This window comes from Drosophila yakuba, chromosome 3L, assembly GCF_016746365.2.
Source record: "Drosophila yakuba strain Tai18E2 chromosome 3L, Prin_Dyak_Tai18E2_2.1, whole genome shotgun sequence".
Classification (NCBI taxonomy): domain Eukaryota; kingdom Metazoa; phylum Arthropoda; class Insecta; order Diptera; family Drosophilidae; genus Drosophila; species Drosophila yakuba.
The window spans coordinates 5608655-5630430 of record NC_052529.2 but is presented as its reverse complement, the minus strand read 5'-3'; the positions used below and the strand labels follow the sequence as shown (position 1 = coordinate 5630430).

The 21776-nt window shown below is 43.5% G+C and overlaps 2 protein-coding genes across 3 annotated transcripts in view; both read left to right on the top strand.

Annotated features, from left to right (window-relative positions):
* Nucleotides 1–21776, top strand: part of LOC6533024 (connectin) — a 132916-nt gene that overhangs the window by 81033 nt on the left and 30107 nt on the right. The window contains exon 4 of one of the 2 annotated variants that reach the window (XM_015194296.3): nucleotides 181–272. The gene's annotated coding sequence lies outside the window, so the exon portion shown is untranslated. Of the gene's footprint in view, nucleotides 1–180; nucleotides 273–11891; nucleotides 12258–21776 lie in introns of those variants that run through there. The other variant, XM_002093723.4, reaches the window with a different exon arrangement.
* LOC6533027 (ubiquitin-conjugating enzyme E2-18 kDa) lies at nucleotides 7098–7844 on the top strand. The gene has a single exon (XM_002093726.4). The coding sequence runs from the start codon at nucleotides 7204–7206 to the stop codon at nucleotides 7744–7746; it is 543 nt and encodes a 180-aa protein (XP_002093762.1). The 5' UTR covers nucleotides 7098–7203; the 3' UTR covers nucleotides 7747–7844.

The following is a 21776-nucleotide window of genomic DNA, read 5'->3' as shown; positions in this document are numbered from 1 at the left end:
TTTAATAGAAGAACTTCTTCAGCATTTTTATCGTGGGTTCAAGGGCTCAAATCGTTCGATGCCTTGGAAATTAACCCCAAGTAACCAGCTCAAGCACTTTAGTGTACAACCCTACATTGCACTCCTCTGGAAGCCGGCAATCTAATTTAAGTAAATGCTTTTCCACACTTTTCATTGCAGCTCCTTTCTAACGAGTCCCCAGTGATTCTACTGTGCTCCGCACTCTCCGCATTTCCCAGCCGGTTTGTTGTCGTTTTGCCGGAGGCTTTCGGGTAAGTCCCAAGCTAAAAGATACATTTTTGATTACCCCCGAGCTGCAATTGTTCATCGACGGGCAGATACTCGTACTACACATTCACATTCACATTCAACTTCACATTCACCTTTCGCTTTCGCTTTTAATTACTGGGTGGCGATGGCAGGGTGGGCACATTGGCGGCAGACTTTTTCCATCCCCGGCACTTCGAGGACTTTAACAGTTCATAATTAAATGAAAATTTTACCGTATTATTTCGAGCGTAAATTTGAGGAGTGTGTGTGTGGGAAATTTTATGAGATTTCGCACGTGCTTTGCACTTGGCACTGCCCAAATTGTGGACTCGTAAATATTCATTATATTTCCGTATGTTTCACGGATTCTACGAATCGCAACTTGCTGGGCTATTTGCATAAAGTTGCCGAAAGTGAAGCTGTTGTTTTTTTCATCATCTTCTCCGCTCTTCGACTGCATTCCTAATTGGGTATCTGCTGACCTTGGGGTGAGTTTTCCACCCAGTTTGTCTTTCTGTTTTTTTTTTTTTTTTTGGCGGAACCGCTGCAGCTGTTCCCAGGCCAAAACTATAGACACAAAACAAATCTGGGCTCAGCGCTTCCTTTGAGTGGCATAAAAATTGTGGCAAAATCAAGGATGTGGGCGGAGGCGAAACTCGAGGCGAGGCTCATCAATGATATTAAGCATCCTTAATCCTTTTACTTGCCGCGCTTCACTTCATTTGCCATGGCAACACAGACATCGAGTATACTTTCAGCCCCAGCGAAATGGGCCCCTGCACTTGTTGGAGCCCAGCCCGTTACGACTCTTTGTGGCGCCTCCACTGGAGGCCGGATAAGCTGCACCCACTCCTAACGTGGCAATGGCAGCCTTTGTCCGCCTTTCGGCGGCTGCACTTGCAGAAAAGTATACCCACCTATACCCAATTAACTTTCTAGAGTTTCAATAACTTTCTAGATTGCTAACGTAAAAATCTGTTTATAATTCATTATTTCATCAACGCTAATTTATTTTGCAAATGCGAAGTTGGCAAGCGGTGTTATTATAGTTTTCTTAGTGTGCCTTGTGCAGCTCCATCCACAGGCACTCATAACTTTGGCGGCGCCTTTGGTGACGCGAATGCGTTAGAAAAACTTTCTACAACTTTAAGCCGCTTAGCAGCTTTGTGCTCTCAGCACGCGCCTCTGACTTCGTCCTGCGCGATCCTTTCCCCCAGGCTTGTTGTCCTGCAAGGATTCATTTCTGTTTCCAGATCCACCCAAAGCAACGAGCTTCTCAGTTGCATCGGTCAGCGGTGGAGGTGTGTAAAATGCCGACACTTTTCTGGACGAAAGTAAGGCCATTAATTTTATTAAACTGGGTGGAAAACTTTGCTTACTTCGTTTGCCATGCACGTGGCAGAGAAATGCAACATAAGTAAGAGTGTGTAAAACCAATTATGAACATGTTTTCCACAGACTAACAAAAATCTCTTCATATTACATAATGCTACCGAAAATGAATAATGGAGTTATGTTTTCAGAGAAAAATACAAGTTGTACAAGTTAACAAACTATTTGATTGCTTTGTGCGTTGTTAAACATTTTTGTTATTAATTTTATGCTCTGGAGATTTTTTAAAGAAAGCTACCACGTTTGCAATGCTAATATTAAATTAGTCCAGTATTTATATAGGAATATAGTTCAACTAACGCCTGATGTTATACTTTACCCAATAGATTAAATTCCAAAGCGAGTTTGCTAGCCAAAGGAGTATTTATCGAACTTCCAGGCAGCCCTTCATATATCGACTTAAAGTTCAGAATTCCTGATGAATTCAAGAAGTTGAGAACTTAATTGCTCAAAAGTTAGATTCCCCCCTCAACCAGCTGACAAAGTGTGCCTAACAACAACACTATGGGACAACAAATAACGTACAACGAACAACAAACAACACACACCACACAACGCACACAATACCACTCATTGATGGGTATCCTTTTTGGTGGGCGGCCGTGTGTTTGTATTTGTGTTTGTGTGCGTGTATTTTGGATTTTGGTCCAAGGGAGAATTCTACAGATGCCGCGCATTGTTCGGGCGCAACCTTTTTTCGGGCCCTTTGATTTATTGGCATCCCCGGGCCAACGCCTTAAATATTTTTCCCACCTCCCAACTGAGAGTACCCCCCTCGCAAAATCACAGAGGGTTGGTTGAATGCTTTGACCAGTTGCTCGGATGATTCCTTGCCCGGCATTCGATGCGGTTCTTCTGCCGTTTGGCTTAGTTCAGTTCGTTTGGCTATCCAAATCACGCTTATTGAATTTCATTTTTATCCTGTTCTGTTCTTTTTTTTCTTATTTTTTTTCTGTATCGTTATTAATGGGCCTTCGAGTCCAGGCCTCGATTAAAGGCAAAAAAAACTTTGTGCGAGCTGTCAAAAGAAATATTTTAAATCATTTTCGAACCCGGAAAATCCCATCGTGGCTCATATATAATAATTTTGCCACTCAAGGGGCAGATGTGTTTTATTAAACATTTCCCGATGAGCAGGCTGCACTGCATAAGCAGCGATTTATTTGATGTCTTGGCCCATTTATCCTTTTTACCATTTACTTTGATGTTTTGAAGCTAAAGCTTTTTACATTTCGTATATGTTTTTTTGTTGGGCAAAAATATTCTGGCCAGACTTGTTTTGCAATTAAGCGAGAGGCAAAACTGCGGCTGCAACAGGTGCTTGGCACGCATCACGTATACGACCCGTGGGCTGCGTGCGTGTTTTATTTATGGGGAATCCCCTTGCGCCCTTCCGTGCAATAAGCAAATGAGTGAACAACAAACGAGCCAAGCGGCAGCAGCCAAAAAAGCCTCAAGAAAATGACGTTGCACGCACACGACGTTGAAAAGTCATTAAGTACAAATGACGTTGCTCACTGCAAAAAGCCCGCTTCCAAAGGGGTGGTGTAATGGGGGGCGTGGTACTATGGAGGGGGGCGGTGGGTCTCAGGTTGGAGCCGTAATTGCAGCACGTTTGAGCACAGCTAACTGCATATTGAGTAATGCCCGCGAGCAAAGGACAAGGATGGCAGGATTGGTAGCACTGCGAAAAAGGGTTGTGGAATGGCTTGGGTAGCAGAATGCGAATGGGTATTGCATTGCTGGGCGATCTTTTGGGTGGAGTGCAGCGGTGGCTGTTGCAGCGTTTGCCTTGCATTATTTATGACAAAGCGGGCACCAAATTAAAACCCTCTGGAAAGCAGGCAAGTGGAGCAGAAGTGCTCACAACGGGGTATATCATTAACTTAAAGCCTGATTTATACGTTATTGGAGCAGTTTCCAATTTAGGCTTAGAGCTTAAACATAGCTGGTTTTATTCAGATAAAATAAATACACTTAAAATATTTAGTACTCACATTTTATTATCTTAATTCATAGCTATTGCAGCTTCGAAATAAAAGGTGAACTTTCTCTTGTTAAACGAAATCTGCCTAATTCTATGGGCTTTAAGAATTCTGTTTTAGGGAAGCAGACAGATTTTACTCCGCACATGAAGATATTACACATTAATGGAACGAGCAGCTCCAGCTACCATTTATGCAGCCCAGAAACAGTATCCTGTGCCTATACTGATGCCGGCATCTCAGGATATCAGGATGCCTTGTAGGAGCCATGTGGCTTTGAGTGTGCGGTTGACTCTAGCTGCCTGTATATGTGTGTGATTGTATGTGTGCATGTGTGTGATTGTGTGTGTGCTTGTGTTCGAGTGCTGGCTTTTATTTACTTGGCGTAATTTAATATTATGCCATGGCAACGATGACGACCATGTCGTGCATCCACTGAAAGCATAAATAATCTGTTGCACGAGTGAAAATGTCGTGAGTGTATATCAGCCGGCAGCTGCCGCCCATTTGCTTTTTGATAAACCCCGCTTAATTAATTTGAGCTTTAAGCAACACCAATTTAAGCGCCAATCGCTTTTGGCCAAATGTCAACTGGGCGAATTCGGCAGCTGACACTTGTCGATAAACCCGTCCGTTGTCTTTTGGCCGTCCAAATGTTGTCCTGCAGTCCAAATCAATTAGGAACCTTTCACGTTAATCGCGCCATATATCAGGCTCGCTATTGCTATCTCTAGCCATATCTCTGGCCATCCCGCTCTAATCCCCCCCTGAGGGCCGTAAGCGATACCCAGATACCAGGATACCCAGCTACCCAGCTAGCCAGCTACCCAGCTAGCCAGCTCCTGACAAAAGGGCCCGAAAAGGTCGATGACAGGCGCCGGAAGTCAGCAGGGGAAAAAAGGACAAATCAGCACGCGACATTTTTCGCGCGTTGTTGCTGGTCCTGGTTGGCTTTCTTTTTTTTTCTTTTTTTACTCCTGGGCTAATGAAGGACCAAAAAGGGAGCAGAACAAAAGGCGTGAAACCGAAGCCAAAGTGTTAAAGTACGATAAAAAGATTAAAGTGCACAAACAAACACACGGGCACACTGAAAGAAAAACAGCGAGACAGCTGCCAGATTCGCAGGCAAATTGAGATAAAACCGAAAATACCCCAAACAAAGACATATATGGACTTAAAAGAGAAGGAAGTAAGGGGAAGAACCTGAGGCAGACACACAATTGCTAATAGAAAATCGGATCAGATTAGATTTAATGCGTCGACGGCTAATTTCTGGGTGATTTCTCATAGAAGCGGGAAAGTGCCAGGACACTCCCACTCCTTTCTCCAGCACACCCCATTTGAATCTTTGGCGCCATCGCTGCAAAGCAACGGTTAGCTGTCAGCGGCAATACGCCGGCAATGACAGCTAAACAAATGACACAAATGCGGTGGATGTCAGTAGGGGGTATGGGGTATGGGGTCTTTTTGGCTAGGCTGACACAGCGAGATGGATATATGAGTGTATCCAGCACCAGAAACAGAACCAGCACCAGAAGCAGAACCAAAAGCAGAAGCAGAACCCTAGGCAAACTGCGAGCGCTGAACGCCGAGCGTCATCAACATTTCCGCTTCCGGCTGTTTATGCTAAAAGTATGGCGACGACAACGCCACTGATGGGCAAAGGGTGGAGATGAGGAGATCTCTAGATGTGGAGATTGCCCACCCGCCGAGCTGTCAGACGCCTTGGCTGCCACCGGATTTCACTTCCTTTTTTGCCTTCTGGCTGAAGAGGCATCTATCATGTTGGGCCCGACTTCGCCCAGAGTTTGGCATCCACCAATTTGCTAACTAAGGCAGCCAAACTACAGGAAACTATTGATTAGGCGGCAATCTGGGGGAGCACAAGCTGTGATTTCGCAAGTTTAGCCATAGGAATTTCATTGGCTTTAATAGTTGGACATCTATCTAAATAATTTCTTGGGAAAAATATGAGTATAAATGTTACATTCTTAAGATATCTGGAGTTTGGTAAAAATCAGAGTATAAATGTTACATTCTTAAAATATCTGCAGTTTGGTAAAAATCAGGGTATAAATGTTACATTCTTAAAATATCTGGAGTTTGGGAAAAATCAGAGTATAAATGTTACATTCTTAAAATATCTGCAGTTTTTAATCAAGCATTCGAACAGGTAGTACATGAATCTCAATTAAGTGCGCAACAAAGCGTGGAAGCACTTCAAAGCTATTGATGGCAGGAGCCTGGATCCTTTGGATTCGCATTGCCTTTGAAACTGCTTGCCACGCGGCAAAGGACTCGACCAAGAAAGCGGTGGCTATCAATCACACTCTCCTGAAGTCACAAGCACACGCAAAACAGATACACAGTCACTCACACATTCAAAGAGTAGAGTAGGGGCTATGAGATAATTATGCTTAGCTGGCATTCCCGTTGGCATTGAGGTCCTTTCGGGGGTCCTTGGAGCGTCCTTTGGCGCTCTGGTTTCATTTACATGATGATGACATCTCTGCTTATAAATAATTACACACACGCACTGCGATGCCGTCGCATACATTTTGATATTTAATTTTTATGTTTTTGTTATCTGCCAGGCAAAAAAGGTAAATATTCCAGCTTTGCTTCCTTTGGCTCCGTTTGTTGGCTGAGTTTTACATATTTATGAGTGGCACAGACGACTGTTTGCCCCCCGGGGGGAAATGTATAAATCCGGGGACGTAAAGCGCAACTCAGTACGTCCAACTAATTGAAAACTAAAACGTCAATGGCAATCTCATCATCCGCCAGTCGGGATCATTCTATCCGACCAGACACGCCACTCATTCGCCGCCCGGGGCTATGAAATCTGCGCTTAAAATGTGACGGCTAAAAAAAGAGGAAGTACTTTACTAGTACGAGTATAAGGCCGGGCAAACAGCCCGATTTTTGCAACTCCAGCGCGGCTAAGCACATAAAACGGCTTTTCATTTCGAGGAGCGGGCATTGTATCGCCACTGCTCCGGGCTCCAGTCTATGGCTACGTCCATATAGCCTTAGCTTCCAGCTCCCAGCTCCCAGACCCTTCAGTTTCCACAACCAGGTTTGATCCTAATGTGCTGCTGTCAGAGCCTGTCGACGTCAGCCGGACTCTTGCCAGCTATTTCGGGGATTAATGTCAATGTGAAAGGATTTTTCCTATGCATTGGAACTCAACTAGCGCCCTTCTCGCTTCGCTCCTCAGTAGCATTTCCATTCAGCATCACTCAGAGAAAACATGAATGTGCGATTTTGTATGAGAGCAGCAACAGAAAGCAGTATTTCTTTAGGAAAATGTTAATTTTTTAATTAAATTAAGTTTGTAATAAAATAATTCACGTGGGAAGTGTGCTCTTAAAAACGTTCTAGCAAGGAGTTTAATTTTTTTCGTAGTGTTTCCCATTTTTACCAGCCCAGTAGCTCATGTCAAAAATGTTTGGAAAATCCAGCCCAGAACTTCCAAACTCGCAGACAAGAACACACGCAATCTCTTACACCCGCAAACACAGAAAGCAAAAACCAGAAAAAAATACAGAAAACCATGGCCAAAAAGGAGGAGCCTCTCATGGACGGACCCAAGCGGATGAACCGCGAGTTGGCCCTGATGCTGGAGGATAAGCAGAACCTGCAGTTCCGCAACCTCCTGGTGGAGCCGAACAACATCTACAAGTGGACGGGACTCCTGATGCCGGTGGCACCGCCCTATGACAAGGGAGCCTACAAAATGGAGATCGACTTTCCGCTGGACTATCCATTCAAGCCGCCGCGCATCCACATCAACACGAAGATGTACCACCTGAATGTGAATGAGCGTGGTCAGGTGTGTGTGCCCATTCTGGAGACCGAGCACTGGATCCCAACCACGCGGATTGACCAGGTGCTGCAGGTGCTGCTGGCCACCATCAATGATCCCCAGCCGGAGAATGCCTGGCGCATCGAAATGGCCGGCGAGTATCGAAATGATCCGGTGCGATTCTTCAAAATGGCCAATGCCTGGGTGGAGAAGTACAGTGAACCCCGGCCCACCGAAGAGGAGCTCGCCAAGTTTGCCCGCAAGCGAAAGAAAGCGATGACAAAGAGATAGAGGGTGTACTGTATTATATGTCAATTTTGACCTAAGGAAGCTATGCCTAAAGTCCTAAAATAAAACAAATTATCACTTAAAACCATTGAAACAACTTATCAAGCAGTAGAATCTTTAGATACAGTGCCATTTTAGATACAGTGCCATGGATTTTGTAAAACTTTGCTTTTATAGCCCAACTTTCGGTATAAAACTTTATGCCCTTTAATGCGCCATTCGGAGCTCTATTAGAATCGCATTTGAATCTGCTATATTGACACAATCAATGCCCATTTATCGATATAGTATTTCCGCCACCAATTGCTCGAAATTGAGTTGAGACACTTTCTCGACTGAGTCTTCTTCAATTGCTGGCGGAGCTTTTGAGGCATCGCCCATGGCCATATGACCATCTAATTGGTAGCGCACAGTGGGCGTACAGTGGGGTACAGTGGGCCCCCAAGCGCAAGGCAGCCAGGAGACTGCTGTTCCGGCCAGCTGCGAGATAAATCATCCGGCTCGGCGGCAAACAAGGATGCCCCACGCTGCGTCGCTCAGCGAGCGGGCGGCATTAGCTGCCAGTGTCATTGCCATTGTCAGCGGCATATCATCCTCGTCCTCATCCGCATTCGTATTCGCATTCGCATCTGCATCCAAATCATCCGCCTTCGTGTTCCCATTCCCATTCGCATTTGGATCCGCATCAGCATCAAAGTCCTGCTGCTGAACCGCTGAAAATCCGTGCTGTGTCCTGTGTCCGGGGGTCATATAAATTTCTGCAATGAATGAATCAACTTTACGAACATCGAGGACACATGCGACTTGCTTTACGCTCGCCCACCGCCATGCTTCACACTTCTGGCACTGTGAATAATAAATACCAAGTTCATATTACTGCTTAATTGAGGTGTACTTAATTGAACAGGAATATGAAGAGATTTAATTAGAGAGTTTTTTGAATATTTAGATGCTATTTTTTTCTAATTTATGCTACCATTTTTTTTCAGTTTCTTAATCTTTTTAATGTGTTTTCTGCCAGTGTAGCAGCTTATGTGTGTGCGTTTAATGCGCCTGTGTGTTTTGGGCAGTTCACTTGATATGCTCACTACTTGCTCTCTATCTGCGACCAAAACTTGGACTTGTCAATGGCAGTAGTGGGAGTTGGGAGTTGGGAGATGGATGCTGGGCTACTTGGATCTGGAATACGGAATATGGGTGATGGGTGATGGGAATAAGCTGCCACTATAATTACAGCAAAGACCAAAGGCACACCACACAGAGAGCCGGGCTAAAGATATTTGTATCTAGTTTCTTTACTGCTGGATTTACTGCCCAAACAGATAGAGTGTGGATGGGGATGGGAATGGAGATGGAGATGGGGATGGGGGCCAGATAACTGGTGTCCGGAGCAACCATTGTGAAGATGGATTACCACGGCGGCAGCGTCAACAGTTTTTCTATGTGCGAGCATGTTTGTGTGGGCGGTGGGGGGTGTGGCAGGGGAGGGGGCGGACAAGGCGTGTGCCTTGTTAAAACTGCCAACTGATTATTATCACCTTCCAACTGGCAGGCCAGTCATTGACACCCATTGCTGCCGTCCTCGTCCTTCAGTTGAGTTCTGGAGGATAGGCAATGGTACACTGAAAGAAACCGAAATAAAGTGGGGCATGGAAATGAATTTAAGGAAAAGTAACAAAGTACTGATGTTAAGGTATTATAAGATATTTCATTTGAAAACTGCATAAAATGTATGAAACCAAAGAAGTAAACGAAATGGTAATATTATTTATATAATTTGAATTTTTTTTTTTAATGAAAGTTAGTCATAACATTTTTTTCCGTATAATTTGTGATGCTGCTCAAACTTCTCGGACTCGGCCACGCCCTCCGCCCCCCCGAGTGGCGCCCTCTAGTGTCTGTCACTGGCAGAAGTCGTTTGCTGTTTGCTTTATTTCTCCTTCTTCCTCGCCATCCCCACTTTCTCCACTTTCTGCGCCTCCATCCTCTTCAATGAATCTTCCTCTGCGGCAATGAATCGCAGTTTTTGATTAGCTACAGACAGCTTGAAGTGCGAGGGGGTGCGGGGGTGCGGGGTTGAGGGGGAGCCAAAGGACGAATTATATAACCGTGGCAACCGCTTCGAAGTTTTTCCTTTGTTTTTTTCGCTACTTAATTACTGAGTTAGACAATTTCGGTTTTAAAAAGGGAAAACAAGTTCCAAATTGTTGAAATATAATACCTTTTATCTAGAAATACTGTTATATATATTATTTTAATTTTCTTTGCACTTTTATTCATTTATTACCCGTTGCAACATTGATAGGCTTTATTAAGTTGCTCAAATGTTGCTAATCACAACTTGTTTGGTGCTCCAATTTCAGCTCTTATGTAAATTTTTGGTCTCAAATTGAGCAATTTTGTTTAATTTACTTTGTACAATTTGTGCCGCTTTAAAGTGCTACAAAAATTGATTTAAGCCAAATGTAATAAAGCTGCATAAATGGTCGATCGATTTTGCATTCATTATCAAAGACGGCGGGCGGCCGGGGCTTTATAACAATTTACGACCTGCGACCCATAAAATATGCAGCTTATAAATTGCATAATTTATACAGGACCTCACACAGATAGACAAACAAAGTCAGATCGAGATATGCAGCATTGTTAATTCATACTCGTATATGAACTCGGTTGCCTGCCGGGCCAAAGTGCTTACAAGTAAATAAATGGTGCCACGCCAAAAGATACGATACGCTTCAGATATGCGCTAAAGATAGAAAGATATTGCTGCTGCAATTACAGGTGCAGATGAATGCACACAGATACAAATACTCGGGGCAAACGAGAGCTTAAGCCGTATGTGAAGTTTTCAACTCTTGTTTTCCGTGCGCACTGCTTGTAAAACCAATAAAATCAATTAAAAGGCACTCAACATGCAAACAATTATATGCAAATTTATTTATACACACACACACACACACACAGCCAACTAGAAGCACGCAATGCAACGAGTGCACAGAAAGCAAGTCGAAAGTGGAGTGAAAGTCAAAGCTGCAAAATGTTTTATACCTGTCAAGTGTGTGTTTGCAGGGTATATGCGATGCAGGTACATCTAGGTGTAAAATTATTAAATATACGGTGTCTTTTCCCGTTAGAACTTGTGTTAACATAAGTACTTGTGCCAGCAGAAGCTATTATTGTTATTACCTAAATAGTTAAACAATCTAATTGAAATATAACAAGCAACTTTTATTAAATTCTAATCCTAATTAAAACTTAAATAAGGCTTTGTTTGAATTTGAAACCAGTTTATTTCGTAAAAGAAAAAAGAACTTCGGAAAAGTTATGTGTTACTTTTTCAATTCTTATTATATAGTAATTTAAACAAATTAAATCCCAAAACAGTTTTTACAGGGTATCAAATAGTCGCAGTGCTCTCCATTCCACTTCCACCTAGTATTTGAATATGCCGTAAAAAATGCGCAAATAAATATAAATATACACGGACTTCTGGGCAGCAGGAAAAATAAAGCAAAATGGCAACAAGCGAAACAACAACAAAGCAGCTCAAAGCAAAGGCAATGAAAACACAAGGAGGCGGGGTGAAGTGGGCGGGGCCGAGGACGAAGGCAAGGCAGGCAGCGTGAACCTGTTGCGCACAACATCAACAACAGCAACAGCAACAGCAACAAAGAGTACGAAACAAATAGCAAAAGCAGCAAAAACAACAATACCAGGACAAAGGTCCTGTTAAAGTTGGCTGCTCCTTGCTGAACGAACGGAACGAAACGAAATGGAATGGAAATGGGACAGGATTGGCTGCTGAGGAAGCTAAAAAGCAAAGAGAGCGGTTGAACGCCGATTGAAAGGCTGATTGAAGGCAAGAGCAATGGGAAAGAGAGCGCACATGAGCTGCGCACGCGCTGAGCGAAAGTAGAACAGCAGCACCAAGGAAATTGAAAGGGAAACGAGTGGCAGAGAGCAAAGCAAGGCAGAGAGGAACGCTTGGGCAGCGGAACAGTTGATAGCTCAATTGGCGCTGCACGAAAATCGCTGAGAATCGAGGGGGTGGAGAAATGAGAGAAAGCAGCCTCGTTAGCAGGCTGTTCCACTTTCCACTCCGTTTCCATTTACCGTTGTCAGTCGTCGCGTGTGCGTGAAAATCATTAGTCTTCGTTAGGCGGTCTTTGTGTCAACAACGTGTTGCTCTCTTACCCAGTGAAAAATCGAAAAACAGCAATCGCCCCTCGCGATTTACCGCTCGCGTTTTTCACCAGGACTAACAACCAAAGTGTTTGTGTGTTTTTCTCGGCTCCCCCCCAAAGCGAGTGTGCGTGCCAAAGTGCAACAAGTCTTAAGCGTAATTTAATTGCAACAATTTCGCCGCTTTCCACATTTCCCGATTTGAACAAGTGCAAAACACGCCTCGATCTTATCAGCCAAGAAAGAAGATATATCAGTGTTGCAGTGCTCGTGCAAAGTGGAGCATTCATCTCCCAAAGAAATAGAAAAAATAACAGAAAAACAGTCAAGTAAGTTTCGCTTTTTTGTGCATGTAAAATAGAATGGAAAAGAGGGACTATGAAACGAAGGAAAAATCCGTATTTGTGCTGCATACTTTTTGGCGCAGTAATGTGAAAAGTTGGAGAAGCAAAAAGCATATTTAATGCTCGTTAGATTCATTCTTTTTTTTTATAAATTATTAAGAACGTACTCGAAGAATAAAAAATGGAAAAGAAATGCATTAATAAATGATAAGTTTACAAGAAATTGATTTTTACTAATTACAAAATAAATCAACTAACAATGTGAAGAAGGAATGTTCTGTTTTAATTTTGTTAACACAAAAAAAGCTTAATAAGGAAAAGTCGGTGCCACTTTTTAAGGTGCATTAGCTTAGAAGTCAAAAATAAATAGTTTGCTATCAGCACTCTATTTTGACAAATATTTTAATAGTCAAAGTCAACACAGCTAATTTATTAGGCCAAAAGTGTAATTTTAGAGAAGACGTAGAATTTTCGGCGCTTGTAAACTTTAAGCCTCAACAGTTCGTAATGGCAGGTTTTTAGATCAAGCCACTTGACATTTTCCTCCGCTTTTGTGTCGACTTTCGAAGTACTTTTTTGTGGGTCAATGGACGCTCAAACACCCGGAGGACCGAAGGAAAGAAGCTGCCAGGGAAGGCAGAAAGCACACAATAAAAAAGGAAAGAAATCATGTTTCTATGATGTATACTTATGCGTATTTATTTATACATATTGCCCTGCTAAGTGGGCTAAGCAAACTCAGCGAATTCCTCGCTGTTGGAAAACTTTTGCCAGACAAACAAATAGCAAACAAACAAACAAACAAACAAATGGCAGCACCAGCAGCAACGGCGGCAGCAAACAAAGGCAAACAAATCCCAGGGACATTTCTAGGAATTTAATTCAATAAAATGAATTCCAGTTCTCGGGCAACCAGGGTGTCCTTTTCCACTCTTGCCTTCAAAGTTGTTCTTCATTTTTTCCTATTCTCGGCTAAATGTCGGCAAATTAACTTTGCGAATAGCTAAGAAAAACGCAGAGCGACGGAAATTCCATTTGACAAATCGCAAACGTAAATAGATCCCCGAAAATGTGTCTCCAAGTCGGGATTTTTAAATGCAATTTAAGTTTGTGGAACTCCCCTTTTGGCCACTTCTCCGTCACTCCGTTTCCACTGACAAATGGCGGGAAGTAAAAGTTGCTAGATTTAACATTAACCTTGGACTGGTTGTAGCCCGTTCCATCTCTTTGGGCCCACAAAAACCTAGTGTAATAGACTCACAGCCAAAAACTAAATCACTGTCATTGTGGTCGGAGATTCACAACCCGAAATACGGACACATATGCAGTGAGAGGTTAACAGAAGAGGCCAAAAAAATAGCACTCCTTAAATGTTTTGAATCTCAGTTTTACTATAATTGTGTAATGAATTTCAGCAGTCAGTTTTTGGTTTTATCTACTGTGTTTTGTAAGCCAACAATGACTTTTGACACACTACAAACAACAAGTGCTTGTATTTACTAATTATGTGTTTATAACTATTATTTATAGATTAATGAAGTATTTATTTTTTGTTAAGTTGTTTTTACAAGATTATCTATAGCACTATTCTTTTCACCGCATTTGTTAGTACAGAGAGCAGAACGAAAGAGATAAAGTGAAGTGGGCTAAAATCACAGCAAAACTAGGGAGCGGTAACTATTGTTAGGCAATGATTTGCAATTTGTTTGAAAAATGCATTCACAACCGCAAAAGACAAACAATCTAAGGGATAGCGGGAAGGGGGGGAGTTAAGCCGAGCACAAAAAAAAAACCATAAACAAACGCACCGAGCCAAAGCCGAGATACAGATACAAATACCCAGTTGCACAGATGCGGATACGGATGCGGCTGCAGTTTGCATTTTGCAGTTCGTAGTTTGTAGTTTGCGGATTGCTGGATTGCTGGATTGTTGGGTTGCTTTGGCTTTCTGCTCGAAAAGCGAAAGCTGACAGGAATAGGGCGCTGGAGATAGTGATAGAGATGAAGGACCGCAGAAAAGCGGGAAATATATAAAATTGCAGCCACAACCGTCAATTGCTGGGCAACCAAATGTCCACCCATCATCCCATTCCACCCAGAATTCCAAATCCCGCATTCAGCCTCATCAGCAATCCGCGACAATTCTTGGCAAACTACTTCTCCGAACGCTCCACTTTCCGCTATCCACTCTCCACTCGAGCACTCCATCATCAACTGCTTAGAAAAGGGAAGGAAAAAATGGGGGAGGCAATTTCATATGCGGCACTTGCAGCACTTGCTGCACTGCAACTGCATACAATTACAAGCAAGATGCAAAATGTGCAGCCAAGTATCTGGCAGATACTTAATAGCAGCAGCACTGGATGCAGCACGAAATGGCTTGGAATGCCAAACGAATTCATATTTGATGTATGAGCCAGCAGCTAGGGATGTTCAAAGGAAATGCCAAATGAGATGTTTGAGCATATTTTGCGCAGAGAATTCTGGCAGCGCAGTTAACTCCGTGTGAAAGCTGTTTCGAAGGAAAAGCAAGGAAAAGCCCGGAAAAGTTGCGCAATTAAGAAGTGTGTGGAAGGAGCTGGAGGAAATGGTGAAAAATATAAATTGCATTGATTCACATTAGGGATTAAAGTCGTTAGGAAAAGAGAAATTCCTTACAGAACTTCAGCGGTTTTCTCAGAATTATTTAAAAACCTTTTTATACTCTTACTCTTACTCTGACTACGAATTATGCTACACTTTTCATGACCTGAAACCGTTTTTGCGATGATGGCTCACCCGCCAGCCAATTAACATGTCAAGTCAAGTGTCGGAAGTTGTTGGTTTTCGGCTCGCGAAAGGCTTTTCCTTTTGCGGCCAGAAGCTTTTCCAACTTTTCCACGCGACTGGCCGCAACATTCCCCGACACGTGTTCCCCGGGCCAACTTTGTTTTTAAATCAATTAAATCGCCGAGTTGGGAGTGACCGATCCCGAGCAATTTGCAGCACATATCCCGCATATCCTGCGAATCTCAGTGCGATTCGTAGCGACTCGAATGAAATGTCACGCAAGCAAATGAAATGCGAGACAGGCCAAAAGGATTCGGATTCGGATTCGGATCCAGTGCCATTTGCCTGGAAGCGACAGGAAGCTATTAAATCTACATAAAATTGTAGAAATGTGTGGCATGTTCAGCAATTACAACTCCATGTTAAGGGGAAAATACAACGGCGGTGGGGAGAAGAGGGGGAGGACGCACCTTTCGGCTGACATGCTCATCTGAATGCAAAGCCCGGCCATGTTTCAGTGGTTTTTCGCCCCTCCACCTCCCCCTTTGTCCGCTCATATAGTTTTGTTCTCGTTGTTGTGCAGCTTAAGAGCCGTTAGGAAATTGCACTTGCCATTCCCTCCCCCTCAGTTTTTCCAGCCCTCTTCGCCTACGCGAAGTGGGCGTGTGAAAAAAGAATTAAAGTCAAGTGAGCGCACTGAGACTGAATACATAAAAGGGGGCAGGAAAATGGGGGGAAAAATGGTTGGGGGGCTGGGAAAAGCTCGGCGGCAGTGAAAAGGCATTCAGTGGGCGTGGCTGCATGCAAAGCAACAACAGAAGAAACACCAAACAGCGAGCAACATCAACGTCAGCACCAAAGAAAAGCCGGAAAAATGCCTCGCCACCACAGTTACAACAAAAACAACGCGGGATGTTGGAAAATATGGTACTCTGCATGGCTATTTGGCCATTTTTTAGGTGCCTTCACTTCGCGAGAAAGGTATAATTTTCGGCGCGACATTTGACGCGACTTGGAGGCCAAAATGAAATGTACAGAAGTTTGCCCATTTCCTTCGCGGGCTTTTCGCTTTGCCTGGTCGAAAAAAGTTGAAGTCCAAGATCCTAATCACGCTTAGCCTGAACGGGCAATTATTTGGGCATTTATCATGGATTTCCTTTTGGAGTTGGGTTAGCTTGAGGGTAAAAAACCAGGTGAGGTGTCAGCTTGAATTAGATATACATCAAATGGAACTGTAGTTGGCACTTGGTTTCATATGCTTTTGCTTTTAGATGTAATCCGGAAATATTTACGTTTTTTATGAGTAGAAAAGTGCTTCACTCAAATATTAAAGCGTTGTTTTTAAACTTTAATACTATCGCATTCTTTCCATGAGTGCTTTCACCCATTACCATTTTTGATGCCAGCCGAATTTCCCCACATACATTTTGGTTCGCTTTCAATTTTGCAATTTTTTCTGTGAAAAATTAATTAGCATAAAATACACACCAAAATCAGTTCCGCTCGGGCAGCGAAAGGAAAAGTAAAAATAGCAAAGGGAAATTATGGGAAAGGAAAATAGGAGAATGCGGGATAATATGGAAGGGACACGACATTTGGGGCACGGGTCAGGATGGAAAATGGCAATAGAAATTGATAAGAAATCTGATGATTCAACTTGTTAACCAAGGGCGTTGGAGAAAGTCGCTTTAGATGAGGAAAAAACCCGAAACTGATGGGCAACTGAGTAACAGGATGGGCGTCCCCAGATGAAATGAAAAAATGAATGGATATTTTTCATTGATTACAAGTCTGTGAATATTTCAAGTTTCATGGCATCTAGTAGTTGATTTTTGATACAAATGCTACTGTATTTTCCTCCCAAATTACAGAGGGTTTAAGCAAATAGTGTTACCTGAACCCCAAAAGCATTCGCACAATTTTAATGAATAGCTCACGATTTCCACAAGTCCGCACAGATACTGGAACCTGCCGCCCAATTGAGAGATCATGATGATTAAACTTTCAATTGGCAGTGTCAAGGCAACGGTTTTCCATTTCCACGGCCCCAATATTTCCCCCCCACTTTCACCGCAAGCAAACCCACTGATTTCGTAGAAGGTTGTCATACCCACTTCTTTGCCTGGGGGGCACGAAAATCCTTTCAATTTCCGCTACTCGCAGAGCCCACAGACATGCAAAAACGGTTCCGGGCGGAAAAACCTTTGCCAAAGTGAGGGAGACAGAGCGATGGCTCCCTAACCGTTAGTTTAATTTGTTAGATTAGTAAACAAATGAAAATTAATTGAAGCAAACGAAAAACTTGGCCCCGAGCGAAACGGTTGAGAGGTTTTGCGGCAGAGATGGCGGGGGAAATGAGGAAAAACTTTTTCCTCGCCAGCCGTAGATAAAACGTTCTGCGAAAGGACCTCTCTATGCGTGTGCGTGTGTGTGTGTGTGTGTGTATGAGTGAGAGTGTGAGTGAGTACAACAAAGGTAGCTGCAAATTGTTTCTGCTCTTTAAGGACTTCAAAAAAGGGGTGGCGGTGGCCATGGTGAAAGTTTTCCCGTTTGTCTGTCCAGGATAATGTCTTGATTTTCGTTTCATTGTGCGGATTTGATTAACTTAATTGCTCGGCCGTAATCTTCGATTTGCGGGTCGCATTTTCCCCATTTCTGCCGTCTGGGGCGAGTAAACAATGATTAACGCCGAAACCATCTACGCCGGAAGGACGAAGGATGAAGGATTGCGCTAAGCCGCTTTTAATGGCATTCTGGCACTAAAAAAGTGAAACTAGGAAAAACAAAAGGCCAAAGGGACAACGCACGCGTGTCCTGGATTTAGTTGGTGTTTTTAGTTCGCCAGCCAGCGACAAAAGCGCAATGTCAGCGGATTGGCGAGCGTGAGAGCAGCGAGAGTGCGGCATGAAAAGGATACGTAAGGATGGGCGGGAAAATGGATTGCACAAGCACAAGGCACAAGGCACCAAAGCAAAACAATCGAAAATTATAAAACAACAAAAGAGCGAAAGGCGAAAGCGAATCGATTGAACGAAATCTTTTTATGCCGCCAAGGATCTGTGTCCTTTTTTATGCTGTGTTTTTATTTTACTTGTGTGTGTGTGTTTTTTTTTCGTTTATTTGTTGTTTTTTATTCTGCTGTACGCGTCACGTATTGTCAATAAAAAAATAATAATAAGATACAATAAATTTTTACCTTTAACGAGCGGCGGACGATGACGGGGAAGGGAGTGGGGGAGGGGGAGCGGGTTAGAGCGGTACATGCGTGTCCTTTGCGCCTCGCTTTCCGCGCGCTTTCCACTTTTCCCGCCCTTGTGCGTATCGCGCGCCACGCACAAAATATATAAAAAGAAAATAAACACAAGAGGTCCCGGCGAAAGCGAGGCGCATATCCTGCCGAGAGGGGGAGAGGGGGAGTAAGAGGGAGAAAGGGAGAGGGTCCTGCAAAAAGCAAACAAAGGCAATGACACGAAACGATGACGACGGTCCTAACAGCAACAACAAACATAAGCAGCACAGCAGAACAGCAGAAAGCAAACAAATAAAAGGCGCAACAATTGCAAAGAGGGAAAGGGGGTACCTTTACCACCCACCACCCACTGTGCCACGCCCCCGCAAGCCCCTAGAAATTCCATCGCCCCCGAATGCCAAAGGAGCTTCGCCAAGTGCGTGTGTAATTGAAACTAGGCACCTCAGCTGGTTATGCGTACGAGTTTATAGAGCACAGGATAACCAGGACACGAATTTATACATTGTATATGCGTAACCCTCCAGGGAGAAGAAAAGGCCACTGAACTAATGCGGGGATTTTTCCGGACTGAAACCGTTCCGGGCGGTGAGTGGGGATAAGCCCCACGATGATGGAAACCATCGGTTTAAAGTGCCAAAAGGTGGGCAAACAAAGCAGGCAAAATGGGGCAGGGCTATCAAGTTTGTGGCAAATGTAACGAAAGCGGTTAGTAGTTATTTGGCTAGCTAAAAAATAGTTTGAAATAATGGTAAAAAAAAATACTATCAATTGTTATAAAATATAAAATCCATATATTTAATTTAAAGGGCGTTACATTGTTTAGCGCAGTAAAGTATTTGCAATTTAATTATCTAAATAGGTTTTCCCAATTGCTTTCCACCCCGCTGTTTCCATGAATATGTATCTCGCTGCTAATGCAATAAAGTACACAAATGTCGATTGTTCAGGTCAGTGGACTAAACAGGGCTTCCAAAGTGCTTATTTAACGTGATGTCTTGGGCACGCCCACCTGCGCCCCTCGACCACGCCCCCCACCAGTATTGCCCACTCGAGCTGAGCGAAAAGTTGGATGCATTTTTAGACGGCTATTTGACTGCTTGCCCCTTGCAATTGCAATTCCATTGCTCGTTGTCTAGACTCGAGCTCTACTTTTCATCGAGTTTGTCTTTTCGCCGGACAAGCGGAGTGGATGAGGATAAGTCCAAGGATTCGGGGGATTTGCCGGAGAGGATCAGCAGTCCGCAACAACAACTTTCGGACGGCTGCAGCAGAAAGCAGCGGAAAAATATGCAAAAAGGCTTGAGCGAGAAAACGTGGGCGTTTGGCGGGCTGAGAAAGGGGGGGGCGTGGCTCAGCGAGGCGGAAGAGTGCGGCAAAAAATTCGCAATATTTGTAAAAAGGACTACAGACAATTTGCCTTTAAATAGAGCGTGGCACTTCAAACAAGTGAAGCCTTTTCCCCCTCTTAGCCTTTATGCAGCAAACAAAACATGAAAAACGAGGGAAACAAAAATGAAAGAAAAACAGGGTGAATCTGCAGGAAGAAACGAAAGCGGTGAGTGAAAATAAAAAAAAAATGAAAATGAAAATCAAGAAAATGAAAAGAAAATAATATAACGAGCGCATATTAAAGTGGGTTTATTTATTTTGCCCTCGACGCTGTTGCCACTTTGGCCAAAGGTACAGGACACGCAACGGCAGCAGTGGGTGGGTTGGGTTGGAAAATGCGGCTGGAAAATGGATGGCAAATGGATGGCAAATGGGTATTGTGTAATGGGAGCTACGGTGGCGGGATGAGCGGTTGTTGCCTCAGTGTCTCTGTCCCTGTGTTTGCTGTCGTGTTTATTAAAAAATAATTTCCATGCTCAACTTGGCAATGCCGCCAATGCTTAGCCGTCAGGATACAGGATACAGGATACAGGCTACAGGATAGCCACCCACATTCAACGCCCTCTTCTTGAGTGTGTGTGTGTGTGTGCTATCAACAGCTTGCATTCTCAAGTGTCCCCGAGAAAACATTTGAAACAATAAGCTCACAGGACCTTCCACCCTCATGCAAATTCAATAATGCGACATCGACAACAACAACGACGACGACGACACTAAATTATTCAAGCCGGAAAACGAAGGAGAAAAAATGTAAATCTGTGATTTTAATGCGTTTGCCAACTGTAAACATAAACCGAAAATATTACAAAACTTGTGCAAACAGCCAGAGCAATAAATGTGAAGTGAAGAAATGCCGAGGGGTGCAGGAAATCGCCATCGAAGGCAGGAACAAAAAAAAAAAAGGAAGAAAAACGGGAAAAGGGAAATGAATACGAATGCGCGTATGTCAATTTAATGGGCGGAAACTGTTTTGCGTGGGCGTGGCACATGCTGAAGTGCCTTGGCAGGCAGCGAAAAGAAATATGAAATATTTATATGAGCATTTTCATTTATTGAGCGTAACAAATGTGCACAAAACAAGGAGAAATGCGAAATCCTAATGGGGGATGGGCGAATGATTCACGGCAAAAGGTGAAGGACGCAGGACTCGCTGAGAACGTGGAGCTCACCTGTGCTGGTTTTTCTGTGCGTGCAGGATTGCCATCATCATAATCATTGGCAGCTGGCCCCGTCCTTCACCCACGCCACCCACACCACCTGCTTTTACCACCCACACCAGCTGCTTTTACCACCCACACCACCTGCTTTCACCACCCATTCCGCTGAGAGAGACAATCTGGCCCCACTTTCCACCGCCCGCCCCGCTCGAAACTTTCGTCATAAATACTGTGTCTACAGTTGTCATACTCTAGCGCAGGGTACTTCTATATTTTAGGAAACTATTAAAGGCTTTTAAAGTTTTTATTATATAAAAAATATTATATAGCATGTTATTATATTCAAAATATTGGTTATTTCATATCAAGAGTAATATAAATATTTATAAATACAAGGCAGGTATTTTAGTTCTATGATTGACTTAAAAGATTATCCCCCTCCTCCTCCGCCAAAATAAACTGTGCATTTTAATAGTTCACCTGCAACAAAGTGACACTTATTGTAGGGTATTATGATGCTCGGTTTTTAGAAAAGCTGCTGTTTTTTGTGTGTGTCCCGGTTTCTTTTGTTTTCGCCTTCGCTGCCTTGTGCCCTTGCTTGCGTTTGGCTTCGTTCCTTTGTTTGTTTATTTGCTTGTTGCGGTATTCGGGGAAATTATTATATTTTAATTACACATGCGTTCGCTGCCGCTGCGCAGTTGCAGCGCTGCCGGCGTCAAGGCAAGGCAGAGCAAACAGGCCCAAAAAAAAAACCGCAAAAATGTAAATGAAAATGGCGTGAAAAATCAGTTTCATGGTTTTTATATCCCTGTTTATTTGTTGTAAATGAGCACATTTTCGGCTGGCTACGTGGGCGGTGGAGGCGTGGCCGCTTTCCATCCGCGGGTAGCGAGGGTGGGGGCGTGGCAGTGGGTGCGGACATAACGGAAGTTGATTATG